At 48.3% G+C, this 17,382-nt stretch overlaps 2 protein-coding genes across 3 annotated transcripts in view; both read left to right on the forward strand.

Moving 5' to 3' along the window:
• The window catches only part of SSH1 (slingshot protein phosphatase 1), a 101,790-nt gene extending 92,424 nt beyond the window's left edge, over positions 1–9,366 (forward strand). For both annotated transcript variants that reach the window (XM_069081518.1, XM_069081519.1), the window contains one exon: positions 1,185–9,366. In XM_069081518.1, the coding sequence (XP_068937619.1) occupies positions 1,185–2,456 (1,272 nt within the window). In that variant the 3' untranslated portion in view covers positions 2,457–9,366. The remainder of the gene's footprint in view (positions 1–1,184) is intronic.
• Positions 1–17,382, forward strand: part of CORO1C (coronin 1C) — a 544,511-nt gene that overhangs the window by 413,110 nt on the left and 114,019 nt on the right. The window lies entirely within an intron of this gene.

Consider the following 17,382-nt stretch of genomic DNA (forward strand, 5'->3'; position numbering starts at 1 on the left):
CTGGCTTCCTTTAAGTCCCAGCTAAAATCCCACCTTCTACAAAAACATCTCCACACCCTTTTAATTCAGTACTAATCACTATACTACCTGGCTGCCCATGTTTTGACGCCTTGTGAGGTAGGTACTGATATTATCCCCATTTTACAGAATGTGAAAACTGAGGGCCAGATAAGTTAGATGACTTGCCTAGAGTAAGTGGCTGGAGCAAGATTTGAACCCAGCTTTCCTAGGCCTATAGACCAAGAGCTGGAAGGGACCTTGAGGCAGAGAAACCATTTGATCCTGGATCTAGATTTAAAGGAACCTCTAAGGACATCTCATTCATCCTCTTCTTTTTACACTTGAGGAAACTGAGGCACTGAGTGATTAACTGACCTGTCCAGGGTCACCTCGTTTGTACGTATCTGAGGTGGGATTTGAACCCAGGCCCTGTGACCCCACAGCCACTTCCTCTGGACCAGGCTGCCTTTAAGTTCAGTTCTCTACTCACTGGACCTTATTCCCTCCCTAGAAAATAAGATAAAGCATTTGGGAAAGAGCAGTGGAAAGCCTGCTGAATTTGGAGCCAGAGAACCTCGGTTTATATCCTGCCTTTGTACCTTACCTCTGTACAACTTTGGACAAGTTGCATCATCCCTTTTTGACTCAGTTTCCTTTATCTGCAAAATGAAATTGGACTAGACCTCTAAGGTCCCTTTTGACTTCAAAACCACCATCCTGGGATGCATCAGGTCTTGGAGGGAATCTTCAAAATTGTCGAGTCCAAATCTCCCATTTTCCATTTGGAGACACCGAGGCCTAGGGAGAGTAAGTTATTTGCCCAGGGTCACACAGCTGATAAGTAGCAAAGGTAGGTTTCGAACCTAGGTCCTTGGACTCCAAATCCATCCAGCCCACTTTCTTTGCACCATATCATACTGATTTGGGCCCAGTAACAACCCGGTGAGGGAGGTACCACAGATATTATTGTCCCCATTTTATAGATGGTAAAACAGAGGCTCAGGGTCACCCAATTAATAAAGGTCAGTCTTCCAGGCTCTAGGCCAGGCTGCCTCCCTAACGTGAGAATTTCCCACCTTTCCTTCTCTACGAATTAGGTCCCGTTTTGTCTGCTCTGTAGAGGAATGAACATGTTTGTTTTCCATTCAGATGTCTCTGTCTCACTGCGCTCTATTTCCTCCTAGCACGACGCCATATTTGGAATCCTGAACAAAGTGAAGCCTTCTTACCAGTCCTGCGCCGACTGCATGTACTCCACCCCGAGGGCAGCACCAGAGACTTTCGGGGAACAGTGTGAGAAGCTCAGCTCCCCTGCCATCTGTACCCAGCCCTCCCTTCTGCCCCATCTTACACCATCCTCCATGGACCCAGCATCCAGCAAGTCGAGGCTTCTGGAGAGACCCTCCCCAGGTCCTGGAGAGAGTTCTCCAGCCCTGCTCCCAGCCTCCTTCGGCAGGCTGGACGCCAGCAGCAGCAGGTCTGCTGAGGAGCCCCCAGGAGGCCTCTCGGACCCTTCCAAGGAATCTCAGAAAGTCCTGGCAAAGCCACTAGGCCTCCTGAAGAACTCTCACTGTGAAAAGAGTTTCCCTAGCCTGGAGGCAGTCAAAGAAGACCCAGCCTCCAAGAAGGATGCCAAGGCCACCAAGGACCTGAGGCTTCTCTTGTTCAGTAAGGAGCTGGCCAAGCCCACAGCCAACAGCTACCTGATGCAACACCAGGACTCCATCATCCAGCTACAGAAAGCGGGCTTGGTCCGGAAGCACACCAGAGAGTTGGAGCGCCTGAAGGGGAGCCCCGCCGAGGCTGCCTCCCTGCTCCGAGACAGCCCCACCAGCAGCAGGCTGGAAGCCAGCATCCCCGAGGAATGCCAAGAGCTGGCGCCCCCCCAAGGTGGGGCCTGCCCCTTAGCATCCCTTCCTTCCCCCGGCGAGGCCGGGGGGGACTCTGAGAAAATGGAGGCTGCCCTCCCTCTAGAAGGGGCCTCCCAGAAGAGCTCCGGGCCCTCCTTCCTCTGCCGGCTGGACCACACCAGCAGCTTCTCAAAAGACTTCCTCAAGACCATCTGCTACACCCCCACCTCCTCTTCCATGAGCTCCAATCTGACCCGAAGCTCCAGCAGCGACAGCATCCACAGCATCCGAGGGAAGCCAGGCCTGGTCAAGCAGCGCACCCAGGAGATCGAAACTCGCCTCCGGCTGGCCGGTTTAACCGTCTCCTCCCCACTGAAACGCTCCCACTCCCTGGCCAAGCTTGGCAGTCTCAATTTCTCCTCAGAGGATCTGTCCAGCGAGGCAGATGTGTCGACCATCGTGGACTCCCAGGATGCTAAGCTGAGCGAGTCTTCCTTGTCACAGGAGCCCCATTCAACCCCTAGGAACCCACTCATGACCTTGAAATCGTCAGGGAAGCCTTCCCCAGGAAACTTGACAGGTGCCCTGTGGACGGGCAGAAGCTGACCCGGACTTTTATTGGTCTCCCTCCCCATCCCAACTCATATTTTCACATGTTCTCCCCATTTCTTGTGGTCAACTCCTGACATCTCGGTTTATCATCTAAAACTGAAGTTATTTTAAGATTCCCTCCTCCTCTCTCAGGCCATAACTGAAAGGATTCATGGGTGGGGAATCAATAACAAAATATATAGCACAAGAAAACAAGTAGACACTGAATGGTCTGGAAGATCCAGGAATTTCCTATAGGTCACACAACTGAAATACCCAGGCTGTCCATTTCCAGAATAATGGTATTGGAGAAGCAAATCCCCGATCAGTATCCCACTGGGTTCCAGAGCCTGCTGAAATGCAAAGTAATCATGGTGATCTCATCATGGTGGCCACAGGAGCCCCACCTCATTTGGGCTCTTGTGGGAAGACTCTTCTAGGGCAACATCAATTCTACCTCTGTTCTGGCAGGGTTTTTGTTATTTTGTTTTTTTGTTTCATTTTGGGTTTTTTTCTTGTTTAAAAAACAAAGAAACAAAAACAAAATTCTGGTAACCCCCCAAGACTCTTTCCTGAGAATGACCACATCAAAAGGGACTTTTCCGAAACAAACAAAAAGTGTGGTTTTTCTGGTACCCCAAATCAGGTTAGAGACAGAACCTCTAAGAATGTTTCAGAGCAGTGATATTGAAAGTCAAGGGAAGATGTGGGGGTACTGGGGTCCTTGGGCATTGGCCAGGATTTGATCAAGGAGCAGCATCTGGATTGTAAATTGTGTTTTTGGAAGGGAAGTAAGCCGAGGGATGGGTGCCACCTTCTAACACTGTCATTACTGACTGCCCAGGCATGAGCTCCATCATGGAGGGCTTCGAGGTGAAGGATCCCACCATCTGGTCTCCTGATTTCTCTTCTTATACTGGTTTGAATGTCTTGGAATTTCATGTTTTGAAAACTATGGTGTCTCTGGATTAGGGGGGCCTGGGGACAGGTGAATCCTAGGCCTTCTCAGTCTTCCTGCTGTAGTTTCTTCATAGAGACCTTAAGGAAATACCACCCTCAGGAAAGGGGCCAGCCCTCCCCACTGTATCCCGTATACCCTCCATGAGGGTTTCCATCCTTCCTGATAGATCTGCAAAGGTTGTAGGGGAAAGAGAATGGGACAAGCACCTACTCTGTACCAGGCACTGGGCTAAGTGCTTTACAAATATTATCTCATAATCTATCTTGATATCACCACATCCTTGGGGGCACCCAGAATTCCCTTCTGCTTGCCTTTACCAACACCCATCAGCTCAGGGTCAGCAGTTCACACTGATTTCCCATATCAGGAGTAAATGGAGGTAATTAAAGGGCCTTTGTTTTAAAATGGATCATTTTTTTTATTTCCTATGGTCTCCTCCCAGGGCATCTGGGAAGAGATTCTCTGAGACAAATAAGCAGTTCCTTGAAGAATCTCAGAGATGTTTACACATGTTCGCTGTCAGCCATAAAAGGACTTTTGTAGTGACCTCTGGTTCTGAGTCCTTTGGGCTCTGACATGCAGGGTTCTGTGTTCTGATGGCCCTTCCAGATCCAGGGTTCTATGCTCTGCTGGCCCCAAATCTGTGTTCCTGTGACTCCAAGAACTCTAGTAATGAGGGCCATAGGGAGAGCATAGTCAGTCTTGGATCAAATGACTTACCTGTGGTATAGGGGCAGGTTTAGGATGGGAAACCAGGTCCTTAGGTTAATTCACTGGCCCACTGGAGCATGGTCCAGCATTCCAGGACTGATTGTAAAGCCCCTCCCAGCTCTGACATCCCCTGTTCTAAGGCCCCTCCCAGCCCTGACATCCCCTGTTCTAAGGCCCTTCCCAGCCCTGACATCCCCTGTTCTAAGGCCCCTCCCAGCCCTGACATCCCCTGTTCTAAGGTCCCTCCCAGCCCTGATATTTCCTGTTCTAAGGTCTGACATTCTCTAATGGCCTTTCTAGCTCCAATGTTCTACGTTCTGTATTTCTAAATTCTCCCTCACCCTTCTGTTCTAACACTATTCTTTTTCTTTTTTCTCTCTACCTCATCCCACTGAAAATGAAGGAAGAACCATTTTTGAGATGATGGGATCAGGATGGGCACTGAGGACAGTAGCACAGATTAAAATGAAGGGACTTCAGGCCCAGGGTCCAAGGGATTATGGACAGAGTAGGGGAACTGTTTAACAACCAAGTCTCATGAGGAAAGCAAGTTCTAGGCTTAGGCCAGAGAAAGGCAGGGGGCCAGTAATGCTCAGAGAAGCACCCTATTGAGAGACCTTGAGGAAGGGCTTCCCCAGTGGGTCATGGCACTTAAACTGCCCGGCCCAGCCCTGCCCACTGCCCTCCTAAGAAAACATCTCTCTGGGCTCCTTCCCTGCTCCCCCTGGTGAGGGCCTCTCCCTCAGCAAACTTTTCACCCTTCATCTTGTCTTTGTGTTGAACAGGCCCCAGGGTGAACAAAGGGAGGTGTATTGGAGTTTTTCCATAATGACATTTTTGCCCTGGGCCAGGAATCTGGAAGCTTTCATAAAATGAAGGAGAATGGAGGGAGGAGGAAATGGAAAAAGTAGGCTGAGGGAGCCCTCACCCCAAAGGCACCTGCTCTGGCTTGGGAGCTTCTCCGCCCAGCCCTGCAATGCATGGGGTCACAGAAGATGCCAATTTTATTTCAATAAGACAAGTTCATTTAAGAACCCCTGTACTAGGCGATCTTGGGAGAGTGGAAAAAAACATTTTGGAATGAGAGGAGCCGAGTGCCAATCTCTGTTCTTCTTCCCTGTCTGTGTGGTTTGTCCTTCATCCTCAGAGAGGACCATGACATCAGGGAGGTGATGCCATGATTTGCATTGACTTGGATTTCAGTGAGGCAGGGCTGGGCAAGGTCACCAGCCTCACTTTGTCCTCCAGAGCCATCTGGGTCCAGTGGCCAGGTATCCATCAGGACTATTGGAGCTGGCCCAGCTTCCTCCCTGTATGACCTTAAGCAACAAGTCACCTCCCCCTTAGCCTAGAATGAAGCTGTTTCACTAGATAAGTCCCTTCTAGCCGTGACTCTCCAGTCCCCTGCTTCTTCCAAAACACCAGGATTCCAACTTTCTCCTATTAATTCTGTTTCTTTTTTGTTTGTTTCAGTCGTGTCCAACTCTTAGTGACCCCATTTGGGTTTTCTTGACCAAGATACAGTAGTTTTCCATCTTCTCTAGCTCATTTTACAGATGAGAAAACTAAGGCAAACAGTGAAGTGACTTGTCCAGGGTCACACAGCTAATAAGTGTCAGGCCATATTTGAACTCAGGTCTTCCTGATTCCAGCCTGGCACTCTATCCACTGGGCCACCTAGCTGCCCCAATTTTCTGTTTCTGTTTGACTTCTATTACTATTATTTCTATTTCTGCTATTCTTTTACTATCCTATTTTAGAAAGGCACAAATTCTACAAGGAAGTGTCTGATCTAGCCAGAAAGCATTGTGGGCTCGGGTTAGCCATGGCAGGGATAGCTACAGGATGACCTGTAGGCCCTTCCCATCCCCCATCTTACTTTTGAAACATCTATTTCCCCCCCTTCCCCATTGAAATCCACAATCTTCCCTTTATGTTTGGTCCCAACAGGTGATGTTCTCAGTTCAGGGAATTCCACCCCAGAACCTCTTCCTACTGGCAGCTATGCAAGTTTCAAGCTTTCAAAAGAGTTGCCTTGACATGGAGAGGGGAAGTGACTGGCCCATGGTCATAGGGTTAGTAGGTGACAACGGCAGGACTTGAACCCACATCTTCCCAACTGAATCTGGGCCTCCATTCACTGTTACATGCCCTCTCGAAAACTCTATGGACGTTTTTTCTCCATCAGCCAAAAACAAAAGAAGCCTGTTCTCCAGGATTATCACTTTTTTTTTTTTGCCAAATTACTTCTCATAGTAGAATGATTTTCAGATTAAAAGTCTTTAGAAATAGGGGGTGATGGGAAACTTGTTTTCCATCCAGGGCCCTGTACCTGAGAGTGAGGGATTCTCCAAAGGGGTTCATTGGGAGAGTTCTGTAGCTGCTCTGCCCTTAAAGGGAGAAAGCTATCTGGGGGTCTTCTTATTCTGGGCAGACGTTGCTGCCCACTCTGAGACAGCGCCTCAAGGGGAGTGGCCTTGGCATCGTCAGAACTGGCGCCCGGGCTGGAGAGGGAGCCAGTGTCCTACTTCCGCTCGAGGCTCCCAGGTCAGAGCCACGTGGGGAGCTTGAACGTTTCTCACCCTCCGAGAAAGGCAGCCTGGGGAGGGGGAGCCTGTTTAACAGTAAGGGGGAAAAGACCAGAAGGGATAAATTAGTCACTGACCTGGGCAGATAGCTTCACCAAGGCCTCCTCTGGACAGACGTGTCAAAAAAGAAAAAACAATGGGCTGGAAACATGGTGAGTTCAGCCTTATCTCTTGGGCCACCTCCATCTTCTCTCAGGATTACCATTGTTCAAATCTCATGAGAGCACTGGTTTTGGAATCAGAGGACTTGTGTTCAAATCCTGCCTGTATTCACTTGGTGTGTGACCTTGAATAAGTCACTTCCCTCTGCATCTGTAAAATGAGGGGTTGAGACTAGAGGATCTTATGTGTTCCCATCCAAACCTAAAACTGATCCTATGCAAATATATTTGGTGTTCCCTTCTCTAGTTCACTGTAAAGCTTTGGAGAGCTCTGGGGGCAAGGAAGAACCCACATTGGATATTGGGGACCCACTTGTCTTCCTTTGGCAATGTAGGCTTTGGTCTCTTCATTCTGAGACTCCCTACAGGGCCGCACACTTGCTCTGGTTTCCCCAGTTGTATTCCTTTTCAAGGATGGGTCACTTTTATCCTCTCTGACCTCCGGCAGCTGCCCCTGGTTCTCAGCACAGAATCATGGGGCAGGTGATAAGGAAGGAACTCTGGAGATACCTCCCAGCTCCATAAGCGCACAAATGACGAGTGAAATCATGTTCCAATACTTGGACTCTCTGACTGCTTTCTCCACCATCCCTGCGACCTCCAGGCCTCCATTCTCAGCCTCAGTCCACTCAACTTTTCCTGCAGACAAGGCAATAGGACACATCCCCATCTCCCTGAAAAAATAAAAAAACATTAAAAAATCACCTCCCACCATTCTTGCATCTCACTGTGGGACAAACGTGACCGTCTTGTCCACTTTTCATGCCACGGCACAAATGGCTCTGATTGTTCCAAAGTGTGATGCTGTGTGTTGTGATCAACACAAACATGAGGTCCATCACCCTAGATATACCCTTTGTGGTAGAAAATACAGCAGTGCCTCTGACTCCTCACGTGAGATCCCACCCTTGGCTCCTGCGCCCCAGCTTGGAGACATCGACCTGTCGCTAGAGAAGCGGACACATCGGAACCATTGGTGGGCTCTTGCCAGCCAACGGTGTCCTCATCGCACCGTGGATGCTTTGGCCATCTACCGCATGCCAAATGATGCTGCTTGATTCCTAATGTCCAACCGTGTGCTTTTTAGTCATTTGTCCTGGTGAACGTGTATGTGTGTGTGCACAAGTGGGCGTTGCTTTTTCCCACAGATGTGTAGATATAGAACTATAAATATATATATGAATATAGAGACAATTTGAACCCAATAATTTTACACCACCTACTTCACCCACATGCACATCTCTCCCACACGCCATCATCCTGAAAGATCTCTGGTGATACAACGTTGTAAGTCTCTGTCCTTTGGAAATCTGGGTTTTTGTAAGGTTTTAGTTTTAGTTTTTTGTAGAGTCTTCAGGTCCAGCCTCTGGCATGGCATCTTAAAAAGGTGTCCCTTACTAGATGATTCCCTCCTCTCTCCCCTCGCTGCATGAGAAGAGCTGTCTCCCCTCCCTCCCTCCTTGTACTGTAATTAGAGTTTTTACAATTGAGTGCCTTAATGATACTTTACAAATACTGTGTATTTATGCTAAGCTTTTCCACTCCACTGATCCTATAGGTGATGGCTTTTTCGGTTTCTGGGGGCAGCCCGCTGTTTGGACATTGGGCATGTCATGGCTCCATCATTGCATTTCTCCTCTTCCTCCATTGAATTAGAAATGTATGTACATGTATGCATGTGTGTATGGGCTGAAAATTCCAAATTCCTGTTTCTGGATCTCAAAAGATTCAAAATTACATTGCCAGAGGGCACCAGTACTGACTGCTAGTAAGATGGTCTGGCAGGCACAATATCTGAGGAGTAGCTAGTGAGAGACTTAGCATTTCATTTCTAGATTCCTCAAATAGGGGCCTTTGGATCCTTTAAAGCCATCTTGTCCAACCTTCAAGTTTGGGCAGAGGTATGGGGGAATTCTTATTTCAGGAAGAGATTGGACTATGTCCCTTCAGGTCCCCGATTCAGGGTCTATACTTCTCTTGAATGGCTTGGCCCAGATCACACCACCAGTATGTGTTCAGTCAAGGCTAGGACTTTAGCCTTCAGAGTCTAGGACCCTTCCTTTGGTCGCTGGAGGTCACTGGACAAGTGGAGCTGACAGCCCTCTGTCCCCCAACTCACACATATCATTTCATTCTTCCTTTGTTATCTGAGCCAGCCTTTATTTCCCTTTCTGGTGGTCTTTGGGAGTGTGTCAAGGAAGGTCAACTCACCTACCACCAACCACCTCCATTTCCACCCAAGCCTAGGCTAGTTACCATCTGACTTTCCCAAAGGGGTGAGTAAGTAACCAAAAGCTATCACCAAGCATTGCTCTTATCATGGTATCAATATTCATCAGTTTCCTTCTGGTCTTTTTTTTTTACACATATATTTAAGAGACAGTATCTTTTGTACTGTGAATTTATGGTAGAAGATGAATAATGCACTTTTTTTTGTCCATGTGTATTGTATCTAATGTGTGTGCTTCTCATAAGGAAAATAAACTTTTTTCCTGTACAAAAGACTTGACAGCCTATTGCAAATTGTGTGCTCTGTGGTGTGACAGGAAGAGCCAATCCTCTGGTCCCCAGCCCTTGCCAAGAACAGCTGTCATCAATGTTCTTTCCCCTAGGTTACTGATAAATTCAGTTTAAGCACCTGGAAAGATGAGAGGGTAAAATACCACAAGCCCAGCACCAGAAGCACAATAAAAGTTTGTGAATGAAGTCCCCTTCCTCATCCTATTAGCAACTTGGGTTATATATCCATCAACTGGTAGACAGTGCAGTAACTAGGGTAGGGTAAACAGTGTCTTTGCCCAGGGTGCTGAAATTTGAGTGATACTGAAACTTTTTATACTTCAGTGGGCAAACATTAACATTAGGTCTGTGTACTCATGCATATTTTGTATTTATATACATATTCATGAATTGTTAATACCAAATTCATATATCTAAATGTTAGAGAATCCAACATTGCCAGAAAACACTGGGTGGATGAAGGACTGTTAGGGGGGACTCCACACTGAACTTTGCTGCTAGAGTAAGCAAGAATAATTCATTAAAATGAATAGCTGCCAGACAGAGGATGTCTTTCTCCAGCTGGTGGACTTATCCCAGATGAACTCTTCCCCAATCTAACCCCACTCTTCCCCCCCACAGTGCCCCCCCCCCCCCCCCGCCAGCAATGGCTTCCTGGTGGGTACTTCCCCATGCTGTTAAGACAGGATCCAGTTTCTTTTTCTTATAAAGGGTCCCTGAAATCTTACGACTCCCCCTTCCCCCACAACACACACACACCCCTGCTCAACTAAATTTGGCTTAAGTTGATTGGAGGGTGGGATAACTACTGTTCACCCCTAAGCACCAGAACAGATAATTATAACTCTGGCAGCAGGGAGCCATAAGTCTGGTAGGAAAGTTTAAAATGTAGTCATCACAACATATACCATCATCTTCCCCTCCTCGATTCACACCTGCCCCTAAACCACCAGTTTCCTAGTCATTGACCCTCATGGTTGGAACTGACCCTGACACAGAAACCATCCAATCTAATGTGAATGTGTCCGCTCTGCAACATCTCTCCCTAGCAAGTCTTTGTTTAAAGATGATGTCCAAGGGGCAGCTAGGTGGTGCAGTGAATAGAGCACCTACCCTGGAGTCAGAACCTGAGTTCAAATCCAGTCTCAGACACTAAACACAAAAACTAGCCGGGTGACCTTGGGCAGGTCACAACCCCCAACTGCCCTCCAAAAAGCAAAAAAAAAAAAAAAGATGATGTCCAGTGAGGGAGAGCTTACTACCTCCCAACTCTCTCCTGTTTCTTTTGAATATTTATAATTGTTAAATGTTTCCTTGTTGTGCTTCAGTTCTGTCCAACTCTCCATGACCCCATTTGGTCTTTTCTTGGAAGAGATACTGGAGTGGTTTGCCATTTCCTTCTCCAGTTCATTTTACAGATGAGGAAACTGAGGCAGACAGGGTTAAGGGACTTGCCCAGGGTCACACAGCTAATAAGGTCTAAGGCTGGGTTTGAACTTGGGTCTTCCTGACTCTGGGCCTGGCACTCTCTGCACTATGGCACCATCTTGCTGCCCAGGGTTTCCTTATGAGAAGTCTAAATCTATCCCTTTGCAGTTCCCACTCATTACTTCTAGCTCTGCTTTTGGGGGCCAAGCAATTGTTACGCCCATGCATGAGTTCTCTCTGGGCACAGAATCCCTGCTTTCTTCCTTCCTTCATCTTGGTTTGTCTCCCTCCTTGCACGCCAACTCCCAGCCCCCAGCTGGCAGTTTTCTCTTTTCCTCGGGCTTCCTCCTTCCTCCCTCCCCCCCAGGACCTTGGACTTCAGCTCTGTCTGCCCCTGAGATTCTAGGGCTGATAAGCGAAGCTTTTGCTTTATCTGGCACTCCACATCATGGTGTCTCCCCTGTAAGTGGCATTGTCCTTCATTAGAAGGTAAGCTCTTCGAGGGCAGGGATAATCTTTCTACTTGTATTTGCATCCCCAGAGTACTTAACACAATCCCCACCACATAAGGGCTTGATAAATGTTTGATCTATCTTCCTTCTCAAAATGTTCAAAAGCACCTTGTCCCCTTCCCTACATACTTGGTACTTGATGCTCTGGGTGCTCCCCCAGAATGTAAGCTTCTTGAGGGCAGGTACTCACTTTTTCATTTTTATAACTTTGCATTTAGCACAGTAAGAGATAAATATGTTAGGAGTGTTCAGAGATGAGAGAGAGATGCCTAGAAGTGACATTTTCATCTGGATCTGATGAGGTGGAACTCAGGAGAACATTGTTTCATCTGGAGAGAATAAAGGCACCCAGTGGGAAAGTATCCAGTTGACCGGGAATGTAGAATATAGGACCTGAGAGGCAAGTCAGATAAGGTCAATGAGCATTTATGAGGTCCTTTCTGTGTGCCAGGCATCATCTCAGTGCTAAGCGTACAAAGAAATGCAAGTCAAGTATGGCTCTCCCCTCAAGGAGCTTACAGTCTAACCAGGATGAGAATATGCAGCCAGCTATTATACAAGATCCACATGGGGCAAATTGTAGATAATCTCTGGGACTGGCAATGGTGGGAGGAGCCTGGGAAAGGCTTCTTAGAGAAGGTGGGGTTGGAGATGAGACTTGATAGAAGCCAAGGAAGCTAGGAGGAAGAAAGGAAGAGGGAGACAGGAGGAAGAGGAGGAGGGGAAAAGAGAGAAGGAAGGAGGGAGGGAGAGAGAAGGAAAAGAAAGAGGAGGAGGGAGAGAGCATTCCAGGCATGGGGAACAGCCAATCAAAATGCAGGGGTAGGTGATAGAGTGTCTTAGTTGAGGAATAAATAACCAGGAGACCAGTGTCACTGGATTACAGAGTACATGGGTAAGAGTAAGGTCTAGAAGACCAGTCAGGTAGAAGGCCATGTTGTGAAAGGCTTTGGAAGCCAAAGGATATTGTATTTGATTCTGGAGGTGAGAGAACTTCTGGTGGTTATTAAATAGGGGGATGATAGGGTCAGACCTGAGCATTGGGGTTTTTTGGCTTTGTTTTTTGTTGGGGGAGGGGACAGGCAATTGGAATTAAGTGATTTGCCCAGGGTCATACAGCTAGTAAGTACCAAGTGTCTGTGATCAGGTTTGAACTCAGATCCTCCTGACTTGAGGGCCTGAGCTCTAACCACTGTGCCACCTAGCTGCCCATATACCTGCACATTAGGAAGCTCTCTCTGCTGACTGAGAGGACAATGGGCTGGAGTGGGGAAGGATTCCAGGCCGGGAGACCGACCAGCAGGCTATTGCAACGGGTCCCTCACTCAAAGAGGAACAGAATGGCATCCCTAGGTTGGGGCCGATGTTCAGTGTGTCCGCGCTAGGGGCACAGTTATCCAGGCAGGAAGGGACAGAAGCTGCACCCCAGTCTCGGTGTCATTCAGAGTCCTCCCTTCTTCCCACCAGCTCCACCATTTCTGGACTTCTTTGGAGCCCTCCATCAGGCCCCCAGTCAGGTGCCTTCTTGCCCTTCCCCTTATTAGCTTCTTCCCCATCCGACTGGCAGCTCCTTGAGGGCAGGGACTGCCTGTTGGATTTGTACTGGTATCCCCCAGGGGTGTGGGGTGTTCTGGGAGGATGAGCACCTCTGGTGTGAGGGCTACTCCTCCCCGTTGGTGGCCACCTGTCACCCAGTTCTCACCTGTGGTTCCAAGAAGCTGTAGCGGGCACAGCGGCCACACCCCGCTAACACCTTCTCTGTCGATGGGTTAAACCAAGTTGAAAGTAACTGAGTTTCCTCAGACCCGCTGGAGAGTTAGAGGGCTTTCTACCCCAAGCATTCCATCCCAGGCAACTGAAAAGAATTTGTTCCAAGAGCCATGAAGCCTACCGAAGCAGGCACCATGGAGCGCTTAGAGCTTGGTCAGAAATCAGAGACTCCAAGGCTACCCACTGCATTCCAGGCCATCGCCAGGCATCCTGACTTTTGTTCTGCCACTGGACTTTGATGACTCAGGAAGAGACTGAGACTGACAACTTTGTGCAACGCTGCCTCACTTAAATCCAATTCAGGCACAGTCCAGACATCACCCCCACAATGCCGTTGGTCCTCTTCAGAAAATGAAAAACATTCATAAACCCCAGGGATGCTGCCTAGCACCCAGGAGACAATAAACGTTTGTTGGCTGACTGTCAGAGAAGTGGGTACATTCAAAGGATGCTGTAAAGACAGGACCTGACCAGTGATTGGCTATGGGAGGTGAGAAAGGAGGAGGTGTCAGCATCAAGGATGATCCCTAGGTTTGGAGCCTAGGGGACTGGGAAGATAGGGATGCCCTCCCCAGTAGGAAAAGAGAAGGGTTTGGGGAGAAAGGTGGTGATTTCAGTTTGGGAGATGCTGAGTTTGAGATGTCAATAGGGAGCTCCCATTTTAAAAGGAAGAGAGAACAAGCCATAGAGGAATGCTTGGCTGAAGGGCAGATGGAAAGTCCCCATGATCTTTAGGGGACACTCGCAGAGCAGATGGTGATGTCATGTTTAGTGGCCTTTCCACGGATAAAACCATATCTACTGAGCCACTGGATGGAGCTGAGGACTTTGGGCTTCAGCAGCTGGGGGTGTAAGGGGCAGGGGGCATTGTAGCGCCTCTGGAGGCAGGTCCCCAAATTCACAGATGGATGATGATTGGGGACCTGAGACTGGGGGAGGGCCCCTAGCTCCAGGGCCTACCTGGCCCCCTTGTCTCCCCATCCCATCCATGCTCCATTCAGTCACTAAAGGGATTTTCCTTGTCCTCAATCTGCCAGCTCTAAATTTATTATCAGTGGTGATCTAGTCCATCTCATCCCCCCAAAGAAATAACTCCAACAAATGATCCTCCAGCCAGTCCTCAAAGACCTCGGGCAGGGGGACCCCACTACTTCCCAAGACAGCAACCCATTCCATTTGGGGATGGCTGTCATTGGTAGGAAGTTTCTCCTGCCATCAAGTTCCAATTTGCCCCCTTTTCACCTCTTCTTCACAGCTCTGACATCCCCTTTTCTAAGGCCCTCCTAGTTCAGATATCCTGTGTTCTAAGGCTAAAAGTATAGATGAATAGTATCTCAGCTTTCTCATCCTGCTTGCTTTTTCTAGACTCGTTGCCCTCTCCAGGAAAGTGGTCTATTTTCTCTACTACCTGTAGGTCAGAGGTGGCCTTTGCAATGCTTCCTGGGGTCTGTTATCACCTGCTTCAGAAAGAAGGACTGGAGCCCAGCCTCCCTAAGGAATGGAAGAGGAGAGAAAAGGAGATGGGAAGAACCAATGAACCCTGAGGCCTGGCCTTAGCCTGAGTCCTTTCTAAGGTGCATTGGCCTCTGCATCCCAGGCCCTGCATTCTGCCTTTAAAGGCAAACCATTTGTACGTCTTCTCCAGGGCTTGTAAAGAGGCCAGTTTGGGCCTTGAAATGGTTCTTTCTGTAAACTACTGAAGTAAAGACAGTGGTGGTGTTTACATTGGCAAGGGGCAGGCTCCGTCTGAGGGCGCTTGGAGATTTGGCACCCAAAAAAATGGCCTGTGAGAGGCTTGTGGGTTTGGCATGTCCTGTTCAGTTGAGAGACCAACAGATCCAACTTTTGTAGGGGCCTTGGGTCTTAGAAATAAAGGAATGAAAGATTTTAGAACACGGAATGTCAGAGCTGGGACGGGGCTTAGAGCAGGGAATGGCAGGACTGGGAGGGAGCTTACAATGGAAAATGTCAGATCTAGGAGAGACCATCCAATCCATGCCACTAATATTTTTTTTAACTTTTAAATTTTTTTTGCTTTTTTGGAGGGGGAAGGCAGGGCAATTGGGGTTAAGTGACTTGCCTAAGGTCACATGGCTAGTTTTGCATTAATGGTCTGAGACCAGATTTGAACTGATGTCCTCCTGAGTCCAGGGCTGGTGCTCTATTCACTGAGACACCTAGCTGCCTCTACACCACTAATTTTAGAGAGGAGAAAACTGCAACCCCAAAAGAGTAAGCAAATTGTCCAAGGTAGCTCCTTTTAATTCTCAGAATTTGGGGTAGAAGTTTCAGTATTTGCCAATCAAAGGGAATGAACACTAGTAGCTAGATAGTGCAGTGGATGGAGCATTGGGCCTAGAGTCAAGAATACTCATTTTCCTGATTTCAAGTCCAGCCTCAGACACTTTCTAGCTGTGTGACCCTGAGCAAGTCACTTCACCCTGTTTACCTCAGTTTCCTCATCTGTAAAATGAGCTGGAGAAGGAAATGGCAAACCACTCTAGTATCTCTGCCAAGAAAACCCCAAATAAGGTCGCAGAGAGTCAGATATAACTGAAAACAACTCAACAACAAGAGAAAAGTCAGGCCCATCATTAAAATCATTTTTTCTTTCAACGTCCACTCCGTGTGCCCTGGAGGAGAGAAGAGATTGCTTTATTGATGTCAGTGTTGGCACTTTCTGAATGCCCCATCCTCTGGCCCAGACATCAGAGGGGCCTTGGGCTGATGGCACTTTGACCCTCAGATCTTTGGCCTTCTCAGTGAGGCCGCTCCTATGAACTACGCAGGTCACAGAAGATTCATGGCCTGACTGATCCTGGTGACTCTTGTCCCCATCCTTTTGTGAATGCCGAGGAGGGGATGGAGGGAGGGGCTGGTCCTTGAGTTCTTTTGACATTGTATGGAGTATAGCAGAGAGTGCATCCCCCATCAGGGATCCCCCGCTCTGCGTCTGTGACCAGTCCATCTTTCCACATGACAGTGACTTTGATAATTTTTTTAAAGGAACACTAGAAGAAATTTTCCAACCCACCTTGCCGTTAGTGGGTAATGGAGAGACCCCCCTACTCTGCCACTCAGTGCCCATGGGATTTTAGGTAATTCCCTCTGCCTCTCTGTGCTTCAGTCTCCTTCTCTGAAGAATTCAGCGGGCTAGATTAGACGATCTCTAAGCTAGATTGTTTGCCATATGCAAAGTATCGTGTCTCTGTCCTTGTCACAGTCCTGGGCCACGGGTGGTGCGTATATTACCTCCAGCTTTAGGAAAAATTTCATTGCTATAAAGAATTCCCAGTAATGGGGTGGCTAGGAGGCACAGTGAATAGAACACTAGCCCTGAAGTCAGGAGGACCTGAGTTCAAATTCGGCCTCAGACACTTAACACTTAGTAGCCATGTGACCTTGGGCAAGTCACTTAACCCCAATTGCCCTCCAAAAAGAAAAAGAAAGAATTCCCAGTAAGGAAACTCCCTCCACCAATGTCTGTGTTCAGATCCTTACTCTCACACTTACTAGCTGCATGACCCCAGCCCAGTCACTTCATCTCTCTGGAACTCAGTTTCCTCATCTGGAAAATAAATGACAGGGTTGAACTTAATGGACATCAAGGTCTCTTCTGGCTCTAAATCTATGGTCTCATAACCTCAGAGACCGTCAAGTCTATCCCTGACCTCCTCCTCCTCCATTTTATTGACGAAGGTCCGGGAAAGTTCAATTACTTGGCCAAAGACACATGGAGAGCAGGCAGCAGAGTTGGGACTTGAACTCAGACCCTCTGACTCTAAAGTCTTTCTACCAGGGCTGTATTTCTTCCTCTTGTTTCTGGTGTATCATTGCTGCCTTGGAGAGGTTCCATGATTTGCCCAAGGATACAAGGGAAACTGGATTTCACACACACACACACACACACACACACACACACACACACCCTTCTCCATCTCTGCCACTGTTCTGACCCCTGAGAAAATGCAGGTCCCAGTGAGGGGGTACAACAGTAGCCCAGGACAAGCGTCTGAGGCCAGACTGGAGCCCCCAGCTCCCTGGGGCCCCTCCCCACCAAGGAAATGGCTTGCTGTCAGGCCTGGGGATGGGACGGCCCCTTTGGGACAAACCACAGCAGGGAACACCACGTTACTTCTGTGGGGGAAGGCATTCACTGTTCCCTGTTAGGAGCAGAAGTCACATCCTGTTATGCGGTTACCATGGCAGAGACTCACAACATCTGGACCAGTGGCACTGAGGATATTTATAGGCCTGGGCCTGGGTGTTTCTGGTCCCACACTGAACATC

The sequence above is a fragment of the Petaurus breviceps genome, unplaced genomic scaffold (assembly GCF_028583685.1).
Source record: "Petaurus breviceps papuanus isolate PSGF00001 unplaced genomic scaffold, PetGlider_PUasm1.0 99, whole genome shotgun sequence".
Taxonomy (NCBI): domain Eukaryota; kingdom Metazoa; phylum Chordata; class Mammalia; order Diprotodontia; family Petauridae; genus Petaurus; species Petaurus breviceps.